The following is a 22,361-nucleotide window of genomic DNA, read 5'->3' on the forward strand; positions in this document are numbered from 1 at the left end:
TTGCTCTAAATCTGGACGTGGTGCTGTGGATTCCTGTATACGTGTCATGCAGTCATGAACGTCAAGCCTGTCTGAGCCATCCTGTCGGTCAGAAGAACACAGCATACGGATCAATAAATGTGCTGGCGAATCAGGTGTGCTGCTCGCTTTTATGATGAGGTTTGCTGTGGAGGTCAGTGTAGCTTCATAACCTGAGCGACGTTGTGCAGTCATATGTTGTGTAGTTGTGTTTGCTAGAATGGTCGTGACCTGGTGATTGGTGTGTAGAATAGTGTCATGTGAGAGTGTGAGCTTCTCGCAGTCCCTTATCATGATAGAGCAAGCTGCTACTGCCCTCAGGCAGGCCGGCATTCCCTGAACAACCACAGGCAGTACCTTCGAATAGAAGGCTACTAGACGGTAGCCACTGCCATGCTCTTGGGCCAGTACACCTGTGCAGGTTGTGCCGTTCTCTGTGACGTACAGATGGAATGGTAAGTGGTAGTCAGGCAGACCCAAACAAGGGGCGGAGGTCAGCGCTCCCTTTAATGCATTGAAGGAGGCAGTCATTTCTGTGGACCACAGTATTCGAGGAGGCTTGTCTTTTTTGCAGCATTCACGCAGAATGTGGTCATGAAAAGAACAGTCTGGTATCCACTGTCTGCAATAGTTCACCATGCCTAAGAAGGACAGCATTTCCTTCTGTGTAGTAGGCCGAGGGACGGAGGTCACAGCTTTGACCCTGTCTGCAGTCATGGAACGTTTTCCGTGAGACAGTGTGAATCCCAAATATTGAACAGAAGTCTGACAGTACTGCATTTTCTTTGCTGATGCTTTCGTGGCCAGTCTGTTGGAGGTGCTGGAGAAGCATGTGTGTAGCAGTTTGACATAGTTCCTCACTCGGAGCACAGAGGAGGAGGTCATCCACATACTGGATCAGAGTACAGCCCTCAGGAGGAGTAAAGCTGTCCAGGGTAGCACGGACCACCATTGAGAAAGCAGCAGAGCTGTCTATCATGCCTTGGGGCAGACGGGTCCAAGTGTACTGCTTATTTCTATGTGTAAATGCAAATAACGGCTGTGTGTCTTCATGCACAGGTACTGAGAAAAAGGCAGAGCATAAATCCACCACGGTAAAATGTGTAGCTGTGGATGGAATGCATGTCAATATGCTGGGAACGTCTGAGAGGTGGCAGAGGCCTAATGACTGCATTTATTTGCCTTAAGTCTTGTATGAAACGCCATAGCCAGGTTTGTTAGGCTTTGGCACAGAATTGACAGGAGTGTGGGCTTTGTTACTCCTGTAGTCAATAAATCTCCTATGATGACGTCTAGAGCTGCGGCTTTTTCGGTGGAAATGGGATATTGCTTGACATATACTGGCTTGTTGCATTTCATGAGCTGTGCGTGATGAGGCGTAAAGTCAATATAAGGTAGGTTAGATCTATGTGTCGACATGGTTTAGTTATGTCGTAACCTATGTCTGAGTTATGTGACAAAACCACTGTTTGACCTTCACTTGTGTGAGCAGTTATCATGTTGTTGAACAGTGTGAGAGAAACAAAAGTGTGGCTTGTTGTATTTGTACACGTTTTTTTTTTGGCACAGTGTGTGACATAGAGTACCGGACAAAAAGGATGTTGAGTTCATTCTCTGCTGAGGCGTCCAGCTGACACAGAGGCTGTTCCTTCTCCATCAGGTCGGTACATAGGGCAGAGAAAACATAAGCTGTTATCAGTGTCAGCAAACATTTCACCCTTTGTGTTAAATTAAATACACAAATTCATTTTTGCTCTGGGTGTCTGCGGCTGCTGGAAAACTGAGCTAAATTTGCACCTCTAGCTTGTCTACCTTGTGGATTGTAAGGCTGCTTAGATGTGGAGCCAGTATTGCGTGCTTCCCGTTGTTGCCAGTTACCTTGACTGGAAGAGCTCTGCTGACGCCTAGTGGCAGGAACTGGTCCTGTGTTTTGTGGTTGAGACCTATGTGCTGCTGATTTGCATTCCCTCCTCCAGTGTCCTATTTTTCCACAATAAAAACATACGTCTCTACTCTTATCTTTCCGTCCTCTGAAACTTCCTTGCTGTGCTGGAGCAGATCCTGCATACATCATTTTTTCACTTTCCTCTGAGCCTTCAACATCAAAATTCAACATTATCTTAACACTTTTAGCTTTTGTGGTAGTAGGAAAAAGGTCTGCACTAGCCTTCAGTTTTACTGACCTGTTTTCTGGCGATAATCGTTCGGGATAGGGCTCCGGAAATAAATTAGAATGTATTGAACTTACAGTTCTTAAGTTGTAAACAAAGTCAGTCACGTAAGTACTTCCGCATGTTCTGGTTACGTAATCATGGAAGTCTTCACCGATTCGCGGACGTGAGTTGCACGTGACCGGAAGTGGGAGGCGTACTGAGCCGTTATTTTTATATTTTATTTTTTTTGGTTTTACAGTTAATTTCGATTTTTTCTCGGACCTGTCTGTGGTCTTTGAATTATTCTGACCCATGTTCAGTGATTTCCAGAGGGGTTTACACGCTTTGAAGGATTTATGTTAGTATTTTGCTGTGGCACAGCTGAGGTTACTTTAAATTTATTGCTAGCAATTTTTGTTTGGGTGAGCAACTTCTCACTTAACGAGCAACTTCTCGCAATACAACAGGCAACTCCCTGTGTCTTTCTGCTTTTAATTTACTTTATTTGGGGACTAAGGAAGTCGTCAGTGTATCTCTCTGGATCACTAAGTGAAACTTCGTCAGCATATCCCGTTTTTATGGGTCGATCACTGAGAGAGGTATAATACGGTCTTTATATAAATATGAAAGACGCATATTTACCTTCGTCAGCGATCCCACTTCTTGACACCAAATTGAAGAGAAAATCTCCGTCCCGGTTTCCCTCCAAGGCACGAGCACCGATAAGCAGAGTTTTGTCCTTTCCTTATAAGATTCCTAATTATTCAAAGTAACACTCAGGTATGCCGCTCAGCTGGGTTAGTTACGACGTCGGGAGTAGCTTGGGAGAACAAGGAAACACAGACTGCTTCAGGTTGCCTTCCCAAATCGACTCAAAGGTTTATTTAGTACATAACAGCTTATATAGAGGAAAAAAAAGGTTCGTGTGTCAGCAGGTTCTCAGTTCAAACCAGTACAGACCAAATAAGGAAACGTCTTCCTTCCTTGTGAGCAAAGAAGTATCCTTTGTGTAGTTTATCAGTTCAGCTACAATTTATGATCATCCCAGCAAAATACACTCCTAGACATAGAATACAGAGTTCTTTCATTAGTGAATTCTGAAACGAACCACCTGGCCTTTAACAAGCTCTTTTCTAAATCATAAGGAAGGGAGGATGGGAGTAAGGAAGTGGTCTCGTCTCTGTGGTATTTTCGACCTTGGGGTACCAGCCTGTGAGTCTTACACATCAATACATGGGTCAGAGAGAAAGAGAAAAACAACTAGTAAATGGGCCTTATTGAGTAACAGTTCTCCTGTATAATATTACTACAAAACAATATCCTGTAAATGCTAACCGTAGTATCAAAATATCACAACAGACGCTACCCTTTTTCAACATCAAACTTGTTCAGGGTATACAAAGAGGTCAAACTGAACACAAAGTCTCTCTCTATGCTGATGATTTATTGCTTTTTATTTCAAATCCACATACTTCCCTACCGTCTGTTTAGCCAAGTGAACTAATACTAACCCTGGAAAGGGTTTAAAAAGAGGGGATTGTGTTTTTGACTGGTTGCCTGTGTACCAGAGGTCTGTTGTAGGGTTGTCATGGTGATGATTAGACCTGGCGTTTTGGGGGTGTACTGTCCCTTTAAGAGCCCCCGTAAGCCAGAGCACGCATGCACTCAAGTTTGTGTCACACACTGGCTGTGTCCCAATTCAGGGTCTGCACGCTTGAAGTACGCACACTACGCGTACTACGTACGGTGTGTACTATAAGTACGAGAAGTGCGGAAGTGAGAGGCTTGTGAAATGGGACGGTATACGCTTCGTCGCGCTGTTCAGGTTTCCTAGCAACCATGATACTAACCGCAAGACACGTTACATACAGCTTTGTTTGACAGAAATGAAGGAGGAAAATGTTTTGTTGGTCATTCATTTTTGTCATGACATCACTTTGATTAGTTGAGTATCTGAGGCTGAGACCACGGGACTGTAAAACATGATTGTTAGGCTTCATTTCTGTGCTGAACAGTTATTTAAGATTAGTTAGTAAATAACAATTAGTTAATGTTGTTCATGAGACTAAAGTCATCTCACTGTGGTAATGTAAATATAATATGGCCAATATTATTGTATTGTCAGATTATTATGAGATATATATATATATATGTATGTATACACACGTATACATATATCACTGACTTTCAGCTTGTTGTGTTTGTGGATATATGACTGACTTTAATTATTAAACATTCGCACATAAATAAGTGACGTCAAATTCAGTACTTTTGACAGTTCCAGCTGCTAACTTACTGGACGAGCTCCTTAATTTGCAACTATCAGGCAAAGGTGTAATATCTCGCATCTATAATAAACTGCAGTGTAACCCCAGCTCCCGTTTTAGGCCTCAAGTCCACATGGGAGAACGAGTTGGGTATCTGGCTATGTCAGATGACGTCTGGGACTCAGTTCTCTCTCTTGTAGATTCTGTATCACTCTGTGCCCGTCATTACCTATTACAATTCAAAGTAATCCACAGGGCACATTTGATAAAATTTGGGGTCTCTTTCTGAAAAACTTCTCTAAACTTCAACTTAAGGATGTTCCAGCTGACTAACGGATTTGCTTTTTTTTTTTTTTTTTTTTTTTAATTTAATCAACCGATTTGCACTACAACCTGGGTTTGCCTCTTATCTGTAGTTAATTTTATTTAATTTAATAATGGTACAGTACTTTGTTTATAGTAACCATTGTCCTTAATGTAAACATGTAAGAAAAAAAAATGTGTATGTTTCTGTTCTGTGTCCTGGGTACTGTTTGTTTGTATACGTGTCTTTCTGGCTGCTGTTACAACCAAATTTCCCCTTGTGGGACAATTAAAGGATTCTTCTTCATTTAAGAACGGGTTTGTCACGGCTGGGAAGGCGAGCCGTGTGGTGTGGAGGAAGGAGGACCCAAGATGCAAGCAGTGGATGAAAATGCTAGTGAAGTTTATTTACAAGGTGTAGTGGCAAACAAGCAGTGGGGCAAGACAAATAACTGAACACATCTAAACTGGGAGAACTAAAATAACAGATCTGGGAGCATACGACAAAGGGGTGAGAGGCAGACGATGAGCAGGACACGAGGAACACAGACAAACCTGCAACAGGCAGGAGAACACACAGGGCTTAAATACACACACCAGTAATCAGGGGATGAGAGACAGGAGAGCAACACAGCTGGGAGAAATCAGAGCTGATGGGACAGGGGAAATGTAAACTGAACACACTCACATCAGACAGAGACCTTCACAATAAAACAGGAAACTCAGACACGGGGAACCAAACAAGACACAGATCTAAACAGACAGCTTCACAAACAGATGGGGTGACACCATAGACAGACAGAGACACAGACGCAGACTCAAAGGCAGACCGAATATAACGCATAGAACTCAAACAATAATAATAATCATCATCATAATAAACTAGAAAATGATAATAAACTAAAAGTGCTGGGTCACCGACCCAGGACCATGACAGGGTTAAAGATACCTTAAATACAATACCTTAAAAGGAAAGATAGAAGACAATAAATGAGGAAGAAATTGTTTTGAGCGAAACTGTGTTTGACGTATAGACGAAGGTGATATCAGGTGTTTGCGTGGGTTCCCTCCGGGTACTCCGGCTTCCTCCCACCGTCCAAAGACATGCATCTTGTGGGGATAGGTTAATTGGATAATCCAAATTGCCACTAGGTGTAAATGTGTGAGTGAATGTGAGTGCGAATGGTTGTCTGTCCCTGTGTGTTGGCCCTGCGACAGACTGGCGACCTGTCCAGGGTGTACCCTGCCTCTCGCCCTATGACAGCTGGGATAGGCTCCCGCGACCCTGAAAAGGATAAGCGGAAGTGAATGGATGGATGGAGATTTAAAATAAATTAGATTTTAGACATTTAACAGGCTTATACTAAAAAAAATCTTGGAAATGAAGGGAAATGAATACTTTTATCCATAAAAGGAAAAATACTTTAAAAGGGCTAGAAAGAAAAACTGACTTGGCCTTTGTTTTTAATGAATCTAAATCTTCAGTTGCCCCGTTTGTGGTTACAGTACACAGAGTGCTAGGTAACAGTGAATGGAATGTAGTTAAACAACAACAGCAGATGTGTTGTAAACCGGTTTTATTCAGCGGGAGACCTCGGTGCGAACTGTAAGGAGGCGCTATCTAACCTCTGAAGTGGCTGCAAATTTTACCAGGGTTTTAGACGAATGCCCCCCTGTGATTTTACCTGCACCCTGCGATTTGATTTTTAATCATTTCAACAGCAAACTGAAGAAAAGCATTGACTCCGTTGCTCCACTCACCACCAAAAAGATTAACGTAAAACATGCATCACCCTGGAGAAACGAAGAAGTCAAAAAACTCAAAAGAAATTGCAGGGCAGCAGAAAGGAGATGGAGGAAAAATAAAAATACTATCAACCATCAAATATTTTGCGAGCAACTTAAAATGTACAATAATACATTAAGGAACTCAAGAAATTCATACTTCGCCAAAATAATCAGTAATAACAAAAATAATCCCAAGGTCCTCTTTTCCACCATAGATCATTTATTTAACCCTGATTTTAACAGCTCCCAAAGAACCCCCACAGACTCACTCTGTGAGCAGTTTGCAGACCACTTCAGGGGAAAAATCAGCGCCATCAGATCTGATATTTTATCTAATCGCGATATGTTTGTAAACACATCTGAGGGCTCGATTGTACCTGAGGAGACACTGGACAGCTTTGTCCTGGTTAATGCTGAGAACCTTCAGAAAGTTTTCTCCACAGTGAGACCCACCACATGTCTTTTAGATCCAATCCCTTCTTCACTCTTTAAAACACGTTATGGATTTTTCGAGGCTGAGCTTTTATACATGATGAATTGCTCTCTTCAGTTGGGTGTCTTCCCTGCTGCCTTTAAAACGGCGGTGGTGAGACCCCTTCTGAAGAAGAGCAATTTGGATTGTAATGATTTTAATAACTACAGACCTGTATCCAACTTACCATTTTTAAGTAAAATCTTAGAAAAACTTGTTTTTACTCAGATTAATGACTTTTTGAATGATAGACAGATCCTGGAGATATTCCAGTCTGGATTTAGGGTGAACCACAGCACAGAGACGGCTCTCCTAAAGGTTTTAAATGATCTTAGATGTAACTGGGACTCCCAAAAGCTCTCAGTCCTGGTGCTACTGGATCTAAGCGCAGCCTTTGATACAGTAGACCACGCTATTCTTTTAAACAGACTGAAACACATGGTGGGCCTCTCTGGTGCTGTACACAACTGGTTCACTTCCTATCTCTCTGACAGAACTTTTATGGTGAGTATGGATACATGCTCCTCTAAGATCCATAAAATGACATGTGGTGTGCCTCAAGGGTCGGTTCTAGGCCCTGTACTTTTTAATTTGTATATGCTCCCTCTCGGTGGTGTCATCAGGAGGCATGGAGTGAACTTCCACAGTTACGCTGATGACATGCAGCTGTACATCTCTGTGTCTCCTGATGACACCAGACCAATGGATGCCCTTTTTAACTGTATTTTAGATATAAGATCTTGGATGGCAGAAAACTTTTTACAGCTTAACCAGGACAAAACTGAAGTTTTAATCGTCGGTCCTGAGGCTCAGAGAGAGAAACTCTTGTCTAAATTAGAGGCATTTTCACTATGTCCTTCGCTACAAGTGAAAAACCTGGGTGTTATTTTTGACTCTGAGCTTGGTTTTATCCCACATATTAAACATATAACCAAAATTGGATTTTATCATCTAAAAAATATAGCCAGAGTCCGCCCTATTCTCTCTTGGGCCAACACAGAGATGCTGATGCATGCTTTTATTACCAGTCGCATTGATTACTGTAATGCCCTGCTCTCTGGTCTTCCTAAGAAGAATATTTCAACTTTACAACTTTTGCAAAACTCGGCAGCTCGTGTGCTGACGAAAACCAGAGGGCGGGCCCACGTTACACCGGTTTTAGAATCGCTGCATTGGCTCCCCGTGTGTTTCAGGATCGATTTTAAAGTTCTTTTATTGGTTTTTAAATGTCTTAATGGTCTTGGGCCTTCTTATCTCTCAGATCTGCTTTTACCATATTGTTGCGGGAATTGCTGTCTTGTGTGTGACTGGGTGCAGTAAGGAGTGTATGTGATGTGTGTGTGAGCATGCGCGTGAAGGAAACGCGGGGAGCGAAAGAGGGAAAAGAGAGTGAGAAAGTGTGTCATGGGTAGAGAGGGCGACCGGGAGCAGCGTTCTAACGGGCTACAGGCTATGCAGTGTGTTTCCGAAGTGTGCAGTACTGTTATTAAAGCCTCATCTCTTCAGTACTCTCCGGTGCCTCGGCTGATTTCTGTCTGTCTCACTACTCCACAAAAGTGAAGGGAGTTAACCCCGAAGGAGGACAAACTTCGGCCCTGGAGGAAGCATCTCCCCTCGTGTCTCCTGACCACGGTCAGGGGACTGACGGCGAGGAACGGTTAACACTGGCGACCACGAAGGGACCCTCTCACGTTGTCAAAGGAGCCGAGTGACCGTAATTACAAGTGTATTAGCCGTAGCTAAGCTAACTAGCGATGGCCGCTGCTCGCCATTCTCGTGAAAAGTACGGACTTGAGACCAATTACTCCAACCCGTTCATATCGCTGACCAGTGTCTCCGAGGGTGCCGCGAGCATTAGGGAAGCTAACAGAGACAGAGCTGTGACTAAATGTGAACATATGAACCCATTCCTGTGTGCCGAAAGTTGTGCTAACACACACGCTAATGGAGAGTGTGTATTCGCGCCGCCCGATGGTCCTGCCCGGCCGCAGTTTTCCCGCACGAATCCCTTCGTTGATGCTGAATGCCGCAGCTACGGCCGTGAGAGAAACACAGGCAGCAGCATGAACTATTATCCAGCTCCTACTCCCCAAATGAAAATCCACTATCCAGACTCAAACCCATTTTCCTCCGCTCACATGGACAGTTTTGTACACAGCACACCGGCTCAGTTTAACGCAATGTTAAATACACCCATGCAATGTATGCCTTCCAGTAGCCTTAATGAAGCCATTAGCTATGGGGAAATCACTGCACAGCATAAACCCCGCTCGAAACCAGGCAAGACCCGCTGTGTGCCCCGTCAGCCCCCATCTGACAGTGAAGAGGACGGTGACACTAGAGAGAGAGTCCCCACCCTACGTCCGGGCCAATATGACGGCACCACACCGTGGAAGGAATTTCTGCACAGGTTTGAGAGCTGCGCTGAAGCCAACTATTGGTCAGAAAAAACAATGACAACTCAGCTTAAATTCTGCCTAGTTGGAGCAGCAGGGGCCATTATCCACAGAAATCCCCGCTCATCCAAATGGGATTACCGCCGCCTGGTGGACGAACTGGAAACTGCATATGGCCCTTCTTCTGACCATGCAGCTGCTGTTGCTGTAGAACTGAGGCAGCGAGTGCGTAAACCTGGTGAGGCCCTGCATGTTTTCAGAGATGACATTTATGGGAAAGTGGCTGTTGCATATGGTAATAGAGCAGAGATTGAACAAGACTCTATAGCTGTTGAAGTTTTCACCAATGGGCTGGGTGATGCAGAAATAGTACAGAAGTTGCTAGAGAGGCACCCAGCCACACTTGCCTGTGCATACGAAATAGCCCACCGACACGAAACCACTAAAAGGGCTGCATCTTATGTAACCAGTGCCATGCAGCAAGGAGCCCGTAACGCAGCTGAACGCCGGCCCCGAGCTGCCGTCGTCAGAGAAAAAGACAGAGATGAGACTGTTGCTGAGCATGCACCTGCAGCTAGCCCCTCACCGAATCGTTTTGCCCCACACACACCCTCGACAACACCGAACAATCACAGAAACTTTAAAAGGAGTGGGGTTCGCTGCCATAACTGTCAAGGTTGGGGCCATGTCCAAAAGCAGTGCCCTTCCCCTCACAAAACCACCAAGGCCTTAACATTGAACAGTAGCCCTTGGGACAGCCCAAAACCCACTGTGCTCCACCTTAAGTGCCAAAGCCAAGAAATGAGTATCCCCATGCGCCTCTACGAAGTGGAGGTATGTGCTGTTTTGGACAGTGGAGCCCGGAGGAGCGTGCTGCCGCTGCCCTACTACAACTCCATCCACCCAGACGTGAGACCACCACTACAGCCCTCAGTTGTTGAGACCTTGCTTGGTGTGGGACCTGGGGACGTGCCGGTGCTAGGTGAAGCCCAGATAGAGAGTGATATTATACCCCTTATGTCAAACTGAGTGATTTATGGCCCCCCTAATTGATTTATGACCCCTAATAAATTATTCATGAGCTCCGGAAGTAGGAAGTAATTAAGTAATAAAAATATGATACTCATAAAATTATGATATTCATAAAAATATGATATTCATAAAAATATAATTGATTATTTAGAAAGTTTCTTATATATCAAAATAGCATTCTTTTATTTCTTTAAGCAATTAAATTTTTTTTTATTTTTTTATGCTCAAAAAACGCCATCTGGTGGCGGGTCAGTGTGTGTGTGTGCGCGCGCCCGCCCGAGGCTGTGTGTCTGGGCGCGCGGGGGCGCGCCCGTGTCTCCGGACCGTGCTCTCTCGGGCTGCGTGCTCATGTGTTTAAAAATGTATTAAACCATATTAAAATTGTTTAGTTAAACTTGTGCTTTTGTAACGTTCAGTATGGCCACAAACACATGCTGCATGCCTTGGGGGAAAACTTTATTTCGATTTATATGCATTTGTAGATTTAGAATAAAACTCATACTCAGAAAAAACTCGCGATCCCCTAACCCTAACCCTCCTTAGATACATAAGCAGGGAAAACTCCTTAAAAAACCCTCCGCGTTTTCTCCAAAACCCTACAATAACTTGTTAGGGTACCCCCTCTATTCCCAAAACCTTATATTCGATAACAGGGGAAATCCTGAAAAAATCCTTAGTCTTTTTTCTCAAATTCAGCGCCCCGCGGCTCCCTTCATGCTCAGCCAAACAAAGCCAAAACTCCTTTAAAAAAACATTTCTCCGCGATTTCTCCAAAACCCTAGAATAACTTGTTAGCTACCCCTCTATTCCCAAAACCTTATATTCGATAACAGGGGAAATCCTTAGTCTTTTTTCTCAAATTCAGCGCCCCGCGGCTCCCTTCATGCTCAGCCAAACAAAGCCAAAACTCCTTTTAAAAAATTCTCCGCGATTTCTCCAAAACCCTAGAATAACTTGTTAGCTACCCCTCTATTCCCAAAAAAAAAAGCGCTATAATCCAAAAACATTGGGAAAGCTCCTCTTACTAGCAAGCTCTAAAATTCAACCCACACTCTAAGTTCTACCTCGCTCTTAATCTCCGATCCACAACTTCTTGCAGAGTACAATTTTTTCCTGCTTGTTCGCTCCCCGCTCTGCTCCCGAATGCGCTGCTTACCTCGTTTGAAAATTCCCCCCTTAGACCAACTCCGCCTCACTGCGCCCCGCTGCCAATCACATAACCCTTGCACCGCTCCCTTTGCACCCCGGTTAGCCAATCGGCTCCAGGTCTGATTTTACGATCTCCCGCTGAGGTTAAGACTATCGTCGAACCCCCAGAAGACATCTGACTTCAGACGTATCAACAACTGGCGCCGCTCAGACTGCTTGCGAGTTCGCATAGGGAGCGGCCGATTTCAACAGCAACTTGCGTCTCTTTCCTTATCCGCATATCATTCGGTAAGTGTTAATCTTCCTCTCTAACTACATTTTTGCATTTTCCTTTTTACCATTCTGTCAATCCTTTCATTTAAAAAAATAAATAAATATCACAATGGTTTGTAACAGGTACAATACACCATCCATCCATCCATTCGCCTCCACTTATCCTTTTCTCAGGCTCGCGCGGTGCGCTGGAGCCTATCCCACGTACAATACACTTTAAAATATATATAAGCTCCACTTTTAACTCCCGTAAAGGTTTATACATTACATGTCTACATCACCTATCATGGCCTCATCGGGTATCTCATATCATCTTGTTATTGTTATGTTATGCTCCTTTGATATTTTGCTAGTTTGCGTGTTTTAAAACTCTTTTTGTTTTTCTTTATATTTTTAGACCCAGATGTGTTAACCTGATCCCTGCGAAACACCAGCTCTGCGTGGATTTTGACCGCGAGTGACCGGATGTTGTTTCCGGCCTGAGGTTGCCTGAAATGCCGTGAGGCTCGTTTGAAAGATTGCGCCCGAGACCAACTCCGCCTCCAAGGCATGCCTACCTTTAGCTGCCACCAGTGAGATATCAGAGCCGGGCTCCACATATCCAATCAGGAGCACGAGCAAGACAGCTTTTGCAGACTCTCCAGAAATATACAAGTCCTTACCAACTGCTCTGCAACCCAGTGTTTCTGGTCCCCTCACTAACATCGCTTTTTGAGATATTTTTTATGAACCACCAAAAAAGCAATTTTACCCCACAGACTGGGTCTGAGGGCAGCAGCGGGGACAAATGATTGTAATGAAGCGACGGACATTTCATGGCTGGTCTTGCATAATCGTGAGTTATTATGTCATATGGTGATAAGTACATAGTTTTGCAAGAGGCATACAAGCACTGTGGAAAAAGTAATCATAAAACTGTTTTTGTGAACACCCTACGTTATGCTTTAAAAAATGTGATACATGTAATGTGATCATCAAAGAACATGATTTTAAAAAAAAAAACTTTTATTCTTATGCTTTTAAAGTATGTCAGATTATCTTAAAACACTTATTTGTATGTTATAATGTTTTTCTTACACCATGTGTAATTTTTATAGACACCTTATTCATTGTATCAATGTGTAATTATGTATCTTTGATAAATAAATAAAATATTTAATCTTGTATTTGTGTACTTTCTGGTGATTCAATAAAAAATTAGTCACATATCGCTCTGATAAACACAGATGGCTGAAAGAAATGTTTGATGGAACAAAGGAAACAAGTGTCTTGCTGCTAAACTTTTAAGTCACCATGGTTTAAATGAGAAAGTCTGTATGTAAAACATGAAAAACTCCATATCAGTGATATCTACAAAGGTGTACTCATTTCTTTGTAATGGTACTTTACTGTTCCAATGAAACAAAAAGAAAATCTCATTTTTAAAGTACATTTTTCGGCCATCCTGACCTATTTTCAGGGGCAAGAATGTTGATGTTAGACTGTGTTTTAAATCAGGTTGTGATCTTAAACTAACTATCACAGCACTGATTTCAGTTGTAATGTCAATTAGAATCCCAATTTGGCTTTTCTCCAGTCAGTGTTATGGTGAAATTTAACTTGTTCTTTTGTGTAATTGCACATGGCCCAGCAAAGGACCCCTTAGTAAACTGTACAGCATAAGTTTTCAATTCACTTTTGTCAGAAAACTTCACAGTATGAGAAGTTACAGCACAGTTTCTCCAAACGTGTGGTTCTTTTTCAGCCAGCGTGCTTTTAGAGCATCTACATTAGCTCATGTAGTAAAAGTACAATCAGTAAGTGTACTTTAACATTTGAGATTCCGAGTCACTCTTGCTTAGATCATGTGAACTATATCATGAACCTTTTTTTGTATAATGCATCAAACGTGTTCAAATCAGTTTATTTTCAATTTATTTTAACTAATCTAGAGACAAGCAACTCCTTTTTAGCTTCTGTTATGTATTTACCTCTCACACCTTAATCTAGATGTTAGTGTTCTCAGAGTTAACATGTCTCATGTTGCCATGTTGTATTTCTAATACCCAGCCTCAGTGTTCGCCCTGTTGACCCTCAAATCCAAACACCAATGATCTAGATATTCACAACATTCATAAGGAGATTCTTAAGGTCTTAAGTTTTGTTGTTTTTATGTTTTACAAAAAAAAAACTTCACATTTTTTATATTTTTAAACGAAAGTGACATGCAAGGATATTTTTCTTTAGTGATGTTGCTTCAGCAATCTCAAATACTAATTATTCTGGGAATTTTTATGGTCAAACTATGTGATTTTCCAAATGTGTGTGTGTGGAGTAAAATGACCTTGTTCTTATGATGTTGTCACCGTGAATCATTTAGGATTAACAACACAAATTGTATCGATAGCAGAAACAGTCTTATAACTTATAATTCTCACACGTTACCGCTAGTTTTACAAACGCAGTCTTCTTCAGCTCTGTTTATGTAGCTTTTATGAAACTGATTTTCCATAGTACAAGTAGAATTTAATTTTTCTTTGCTCTCCAGTATAAATGCAATAATTTGCAGGCTTTTTACTGAAACTCTCACAATGCAACACTCAATGCTCAGAGCTTCATATATCAACAGCTCTGAAAATATCTTCTTTTTTAAAGTAATGTAGGACAGGATCTCTCACTCTCTGTGTCTCAAAAAAAACCCAACTAAACTGGCAATCACCACTAAACAAATGAAAGTAGTTTATGGCTTTTTTATCAGCTGCATTTCTTTCATTTATGTATTGATCCCATTGTTTATTGGTAATGCTTTTAGGTCACTGTTTTAGCATGTCTGCCTCACACTCCATTTAAACAGTTTAACAGATAGTGGGGTCTGGTAAGGAAGTTGGGGGGAAGCAGACAACTCCACAGGAAGAGTCTTTTTGTCTTTTCTCCACTGTAAAAGATAGCAAGGCAGTGTGAAACTTTCTTTGCGGGAAAGACAAAACTGAGAGCCATGCTAGGCTCAGTGAGAGACTCTGCTCACCCTCTGCCCCAGCGATGGCAGTCCCTCACCAAGCTCGATTTCTGTTCTTTGTCTTGATTAAAGAATGTTAGCTACCGCTCATCGCTTGTCTGCAGGCTTTATTAAACGGAAAACTTCCACAACAACCTCTAAACAGTGGTTTATGGCTTTTTGTCACCTGCAACACCATGTAACACTTGGATGTTAGATTCTTTTACCAGTCAGTGTTGTTAGCCCCAACCCCCAGGCTCCAGGTGTCTGAGCTCTAACCCTGGCTGCCAAATGTCCCCCTGAGGCCTTTGTGCCTTTTACCACCAGACTAAGTTTGTAGTCCTATCTACTAATATTATTTTATTTTTTTATTATAGCACAAGGTTCAGTTAGGTTACTACTTTGACTTCCTCAATTTGAGCACATTTCTGACCCGATACTTTATCAAGCTTTTACTCGAGTGTTTTTGACACTAGCAGCTGTACTTCTACTTAAGTGAAAATTGCCTGCAATTTTGCCACCTCAGTTGCCACTTTTCTGGAGTTTGTACACTTTTTATATTGAAACGTTCAACGCTTTACGTGTTATCCTTGATCACAGTTCTAAACAAGTTAACTTTCTTCACTTCAAAGTAACCCAAAAAAGAAACTATATTTCCAGTTCTCTTTACTCCAAACCTGGTTTAAGGCTATGCTGTTGTTGTGATATGGCCATACAAATAATATTAAGTTTAATTAATCTTAAAAAAAAATGGCTGCTTCATGGCTACCTGTTCAGAGAATTTGCAGACTTTTATGGAAACTGTCACAATGTAACACTCTCACTGTCAAAACATGGTTGATCCATGTTTCTATGAACACTGATTAATATATCAACAGCTCTGAAAATCCTTTTTTTTTTTAAAGTAAAGCAGAACAGGATCTCTGTATCTCTAAAAATCCCAACAAAACTGGCAATCACCTCTAAACAAATGGAAGTAGTTTATGGATCTTTATCACCTGCAACACCATGTAACACCTAGATGTTAGACTCTTTTACCATCACATTTGCAAGGGTTTATGTGTTATCCTTGATCACAGTTCTAAATAAGTTAACTTTCTTGACATAAAAGTAGCCCAAAGAAGACAAATATATGTCCAGTTCTTTTTTACTCCAAACCTACTGATCGGAAAACATTATGTGATGCTGGAAGTTTTCATCCTATCCACCTGCAAAACAAGTTTACCTGTAAGCCAACACATTAGACGTAAGCAAATTTGTGAAATTCCTGAACAATGTGCTTTGTGGAGTAGCAGTAGTACTAGAACTAGTACTAGTAGTCCTAGTATTCTGCAGCAACCAGGCTTCAAGAGTGATCACTCTTCTGGCTTTCAAATGGTGAAAACATGTCACAGTCTTAACCGCAAATCAGAAATGTTGGTAAATTTAAAAAGGAATTTAAACGTCAGCTTTGACATAGACACAGACTTTATTAATGCCACACTCAGGAAATTCACATGTTACACATGATTTAGCTCACCTGCTAAATCCCCAGAGCAATAACCACATCAGCATCATTAGCCTGAGTGTTGATCCTCCAGGTGAGTGAGTGGAGTTGAGTGAGTGAGTGAGTGAGTGAGTGAGTGAGTGAGTGAGTGAGTGAGTGAGTGAGTGAGTGTGTGTGTGTGTGTGTGTGTGTGATCAGAGGTGAAGCTGCTTTCTGCAAAGTCTCATCAACAACCAGGAAGAGTCTAAAAGCACTAAATATGAAACAGACCATTTACCATACCCAACACTGAGCTCCTGCACAGTCAGATGGAGTGAAACATAATGTCCCAGTGGTGTTCTGTTGGATTTAGCAGGTGAGCGTTGTTGCCAGTCAAAACCTTTTTTTGGAAACTCTTTACAAGAATCAATGTAATTATTTGTTTTACTTGAATCAAATGTATTGGTTTATATACCTGAAATAAAACTTTTTTTTGGAAACCCGTTACATCAAATAAAACTTTCTTGGAAAAACTTTACAAGAATCAATGTAATTATTTGTTTTACTTGAATCAAATGTAATGGTTTATATACCTGAAATAAAACTTTTTTGGAAACCCTGTACATGAAGTAAAAGGTTTTTGATCTTGTAAGTTCTGGCTTTAATATTTTCAGCTGATAAAGTGAACTTCATACAAACTCTGTGTTAGAAAAAGGGGATAGTTTACTACATGCTATAAAAACACAATCCTTAATCTTTTATTTTGCAACTTTATCTTTCTGTTCTGGTTTTGAAGTTCACTTTATCAGCTGGTATATTTTACCACCAGACTAAGTTTGTAGTCCTATCTACTAATATTTTTTTATTTTTTTATTATAGCACAAGGTTCAGTTAGGTTACTACTTTGACTTCCTCAATTTGCGCACATTTCTGACCCGATACTTTATCAAGCTTTTACTCGAGTGTTTTTGACACTAGCAGCTGTACTTCTACTTAAGTGAAAATTGCCTGCAATTTTGCCACCTCAGTTGCCACTTTTCTGGAGTTTGTACACTTTTTATATTGAAACGTTCAACGTTTTACGTGTTATCCTTGATCACAGTTCTAAACAAGTTAACTTTCTTCACTTCAAAGTAACCCAAAAATTTTTATTCTATTTTATTCTACTGTATATAGTATATTATTTTATTCTATTCTGTACAGTTGTGTACTGTATTTATTCTTATTGTATTCTAATTTTTGCGTCATAACTTTTGCACTGTCCACTTCCTGCTGTGACAAAACAAATTTCCCACGTGTGGGACTAATAAAGGTTATCTTATCTTATCTTAAAGGCCTCAGGGGGACATTTGGCAGCCAGGGTTAGAGCTCAGACAGCTGGAGCCTGGGGGTTGGGGCTAACAACACTGACTGGTAAAAGAATCTAACATCCAAGTGTTACATGGTGTTGCAGGTGACAAAAAGCCATAAACCACTATTTAGAGGTTGTTGTGGAAGTTTTCCGTTTAATAAAGCCTGCAGACAAGCGATGAGCGGTAGCTACCATTCTTTAATCAAGACAAAGAACAGAAATCAAGCTTGGTGAGGGACTGCCATCGCTGGGGCAGAGGGTGAGCAGAGCGGGGAGCGAACAAGCAGGAAAAAATTGTGCTCTGCAAGAAGTTGTGGATCGGAGATTAAGAGCGAGGTAGAACTTAGAGTGTGGGTTGAATTTTAGAGCTTGCTAGTAAGAGGAGCTTTCCCAATGTTTTTGGATTATAGCGCTTTTTTTTTGGGAATAGAGGGGTAGCTAACAAGTTATTCTAGGGTTTTGGAGAAATCGCGGAGAATTTTTTAAAAGGAGTTTTGGCTTTGTTTGGCTGAGCATGAAGGGAGCCGCGGGGCGCTGAATTTGAGAAAAAAGACTAAGGATTTTCCCTGTTATCGAATATAAGGTTTTGGGAATAGAGGGGTAGCTAACAAGTTATTCTAGGGTTTTGGAGAAATCGCGGAGAAATGTTTTTTTAAAGGAGTTTTGGCTTTGTTTGGCTGAGCATGAAGGGAGCCGCGGGGCGCTGAATTTGAGAAAAAAGACTAAGGATTTTTTCAGGATTTCCCCTGTTATCGAATATAAGGTTTTGGGAATAGAGGGGGCACCCTAACAAGTTATTGTAGGGTTTTGGAGAAAACGCGGAGGGTTTTTTAAGGAGTTTTCCCTGCTTATGTATCTAAGGAGGGTTAGGGTTAGGGGATCGCGAGTTTTTTCTGAGTATGAGTTTTATTCTAAATCTACAAATGCATATAAATCGAAATAAAGTTTTCCCCCAAGGCATGCAGCATGTGTTTGTGGCCATACTGAACGTTACAAAAGCACAAGTTTAACTAAACAATTTTAATATGGTTTAATACATTTTTAAACACATGAGCACACAGCCCGAGAGAGCACGGTCCGGAGACACGGGCGCGCCCCCGCGCGCCCAGACACACAGCCTCGGGCGCGCGCGGGCGCGCGCACACACACACACTGACCCGCCACCAGATGGTGTTTTTTGAGCATAAAAAAATAAAATAAAAATTTAATTGCTTAAAGAAATAAAAGAATGCTATTTTGATATATAAGAAACTTTCTAAATAATCAATTATATTTTTATGAATATCATATTTTTATGAATATCATATTTTTATGAATATCATATTTTTATTACTTAATTACTTCCTACTTCCGGAGCTCATGAATAATTTATTAGGGGTCATAAATCAATTAGGGGGGCCATAAATCACTCAGTTTGACATAAGGGGTATAATATCACTCTCTCCAGATACCTGTCAATATCAACAATCGACAGGTGGATGTTGATTTCTTGGTGGCAGATATAGCAGGAAATGAGGTGCTGCTTGGGCATCCCTTCCTCACTCAAGCTGAAGCACGTCTTGATTTTGGCAAACGCCGCATCATCCTTTTCGGTGAAGAGGTACTCTACTACCAAACCGAAGCCAGTACAAAGTCACACGCAGTGAGAATAGCTAGAACTGTGGTGGTGGAACCGGGGGCAAGAGCAATGTGCATCCTGGTGCAGCAGCTCGAGGTGACATGATGCTTAGTCCCACCAAAGGTTTTGTTGAGAAGCACAAAGTACTTATCGCCAGAGTCCTAGTCAACGCACAGCCTTCTAAAGCTGTCCCACTTCGCCTTTTTAACCTTGGCAATAAAGCAGTAACAATTAAGGCGGGATCCATTGCCGGGCTCCTCCAGCCAGCTGAGGCCGTGGAACCCTCCATGGTCTCCCCAGCTGCAGACTCTCTGACCAGCCCTCCTGTGGTTCCTCTGCACCTGCAGGAGCTCTATGCCCAGAGCTCCACAGACCTCAATGACTATGAACAGCTCCAACTGAAACGCTTGCTTTGCACTTATGGACATGTGTTTTCTACAGGGCCTGCTGACCTGGGCCGAACCAGCCTTGTGCAGCATGACATCATAACCCGTCCTGGTGCCCCAGTCAAACAAAATCCGCGAAGAATGGCAGGGGAAAAGCAGCAAAATGCTGATCAGCAGATCTACGACAGTCTACAGAGCGGTCTCGCCCAACGCAGCTGCAGCAGCTGGGCCTCGCCCATCGTTATGGTGCGTAAGAAAGATGGGACATACCGTCTCTGCATTGACTACAGGGCTCTCAACGACCGCACCATAACAGACGCCTACCCGCTGCCCCGCATCCAGGACACGCTGGACACACTCTCAACTGCCAGATGGTTCAGCACATTAGACCTCGCATCAGGCTACTGGCAGGTTGAGCTGACGCCTAGAGCACGCAGGGCCGCCACTTTCTGCACTAGGACAGGCCTCTTTGAGTGGAACGTCATGCCATTTGGACTATGCAATGCCCCGGCAACGTTCCAGCGGCTGATGGACCGCGTCCTGGCTGGCATGCAGTGGGAGACCTGCCTGGTCTACTTGGACGACATCATCGTGCTGGCTAAGGACGTGTCGGGGATGCTGCAACGGCTTGGCCAGGTATTCTATAGACTTCAACAAGCTAACTTGAAACTGAAACCTGCCAAATGCTGCCTCTTTCGCCGCGAAGTTGCTTATCTTGGCCATGTGGTATCCGAGCATGGTGTGGCTACCGACCCCAGCAAAGTTCAAAAAGTTCAGACGTGGCCCACACCTACGTCCATCCAGGAGGTCAGACGCTTCATCGGCCTGGCCTCATATTACCGCCGGTTTGTGAAAGATTTTGCCTCTATAGCCGAACCCCTGCACAACCTGACCAAGAAGAATGCACATTTTCAGTGGCATGCTGAGCACCAAGCAGCTTTCGACAAGCTGAAGTGTCGACTCACCTCTGCCCCTGTTCTTGGCTATCCACTTGACCATGGAGAAATGACACTAGACACTGATGCCAGCGACACTGGCATCGGCGCGGTGCTGTCACAGATGCAACAGGGCGTGGAACGTGTGCTGGCATATGGCAGTCGTAAGCTATCAAGAACTGAACAAAACTACTGCACCACACGACGTGAACTACTAGCCGTCGTGGATTTCACGTCCCACTTTCGCCAGTATCTCCTTGGACGGCCTTTCAAAGTGCGCACAGACCATAGCAGTCTACGGTGGCTAACAAAAATGAAAGAGCCAGAGGGACAATTTGTCAGGGCTCTGTGTGCGGGCAGGCGGAGAGGAGGATCCAAACGCAGGACTCAGACACAAACGTGAAACTCAAAACCTCAGCTTTATTGCTGGTACAAAAACAAAACCTGAAGTGAACACGGAATATGGAGAACAGAAACACACAGGCATAATCTGAGGGTACGACGTGACACTGACACAGAGAAACACAGGGCTTAAATACACAGATGGCAGTAATCAAGGAATAAGAGACAGGAGGGGAACACACCTGGGAGAAATCACAGCTGACGAGACAGGGGAAACGTAAACTGAGCACACTCACATACGACACAGACCTTCACAATAAAACAGGAAACTCAGACACATGGAACCAGACAAGACATTGAACTAAACAGACAGATTCACAAACAGACGGGGTGACACCATAGACAGACAGATACAGACGCAGACCGAATATAACACGTAGAACTCAAACAATAATAATAATCATGATAATAAATTGGAAAATGCTAATAATAAACTTAAAGCGCTGGGTCACCGACCCAGGACCATGACACAATTAGCTCGATGGCTCGAGAAGCTTGCCGAGTACAACTTTGAGATCATCCACCGTCCAGGTCGAGTGCACACCAATGCTGATAGCCTCTCCAGAAGACCCTGTCGCCAGTCCTGTCCATGCAGAGTGCAGGACCCCCCCAAGCATCTCGGGGGGGCCAGTCATCAGGCAGTTCAATGCGAGTTGGACTCTGACACCAGCTCCCTGTTGCTGAGTCCGGTGAGGGTGGAGGGACAACCGGCTACTACAGCGGTGTGTCTAGTGGGGGTAAGTCATAACACCACCACACCAGAAACAAAGACTTTAGACCAAACTGCTCTTACAAAGTCAGACATTTTATGTCAAAACACTCCTATCAACACAGACATCTCAGAACAGACAATTCACACTAGAACAGACATATCACACCAGAACATGTCCACTAATACACACACTGTAAAGCTGACTGAGAAAGTATATGTGGCTAAAACCCTTGATACTGCTTCTCTGTTTCATGGCTGGACCATGGGGGAGCTGAGCCAAGCCCAGGACGCTGATGCAGACATTGCACCCATACGCGCCTGGATGGAGGCCAGCAGTGAGCGCCCCCCATGGACTATCGTTTCACCATGCAGCCCAGCCACTAAGACATACTGGGCTCAATGGAATCGGCTCTACTTCAGAGATGGAGTTCTGGTCCGTCGCTTCTACTGCCTTGACGAGACCCAGTTCTATCCCCAAATCGTACTGCCACGCAAGCTACAACCAGAAGTGATGGGCCAGATGCACGAAGGGCCAGTGGGTGGACATTTTGGTGTCGAGAGGACTGTGGCCAGACTACGAACCCGATTCTATTGGTATCACATGAGGGAAGACGTCGCTCTTTGGTGCCGTACTTGTACCAGCTGTGCATGGGGTGTAACAGTTTGG

General features: G+C 43.0%; 1 protein-coding gene across 2 annotated transcripts; it reads left to right on the forward strand.

Moving 5' to 3' along the window:
- The first annotated feature begins 8,261 nt into the window (after nt 1–8,261).
- On the forward strand, nt 8,262–22,361 carry LOC308403656 (uncharacterized protein). Of its 2 annotated transcripts, none has more exons than XM_080893278.1 (2): nt 8,262–10,379; nt 19,089–22,361. In XM_080893278.1, exons 1-2 carry the CDS (start codon nt 8,756–8,758, stop codon nt 19,124–19,126), a joined length of 1,662 nt encoding a protein of 553 aa, XP_080749404.1. In that variant the 5' UTR covers nt 8,262–8,755; the 3' UTR covers nt 19,127–22,361. The 2 variants fall into 2 exon arrangements, 1 of the variants encoding a protein (XP_080749404.1); XR_013972944.1 differs by lacking the exon at nt 19,089–22,361 and adding an exon at nt 12,249–13,015 and having other exon boundaries at nt 8,263–11,866.

This window comes from Rhamphochromis sp. 'chilingali', assembly GCF_963969265.1.
Source record: "Rhamphochromis sp. 'chilingali' genome assembly, chromosome: 10".
NCBI classification, from domain to species: domain Eukaryota; kingdom Metazoa; phylum Chordata; class Actinopteri; order Cichliformes; family Cichlidae; genus Rhamphochromis; species Rhamphochromis sp. 'chilingali'.

What these genes read in the sequence shown, in the direction of transcription:
- LOC308403656 (XM_080893278.1), top strand. Translation starts at nt 8,756, where the DNA reads ATGGCCGCTGCTCGCCATTCTCGTGAAAAGTACGGACTTGAGACCAAT. An exon ending in TGGGGACGTGCCGGTGCTAG is followed by an intron (nt 10,380 to 19,088) that starts GTGAAGCCCAGA and finishes CACTCTCTCCAG; the next exon opens with ATACCTGTCAATATCAACAA.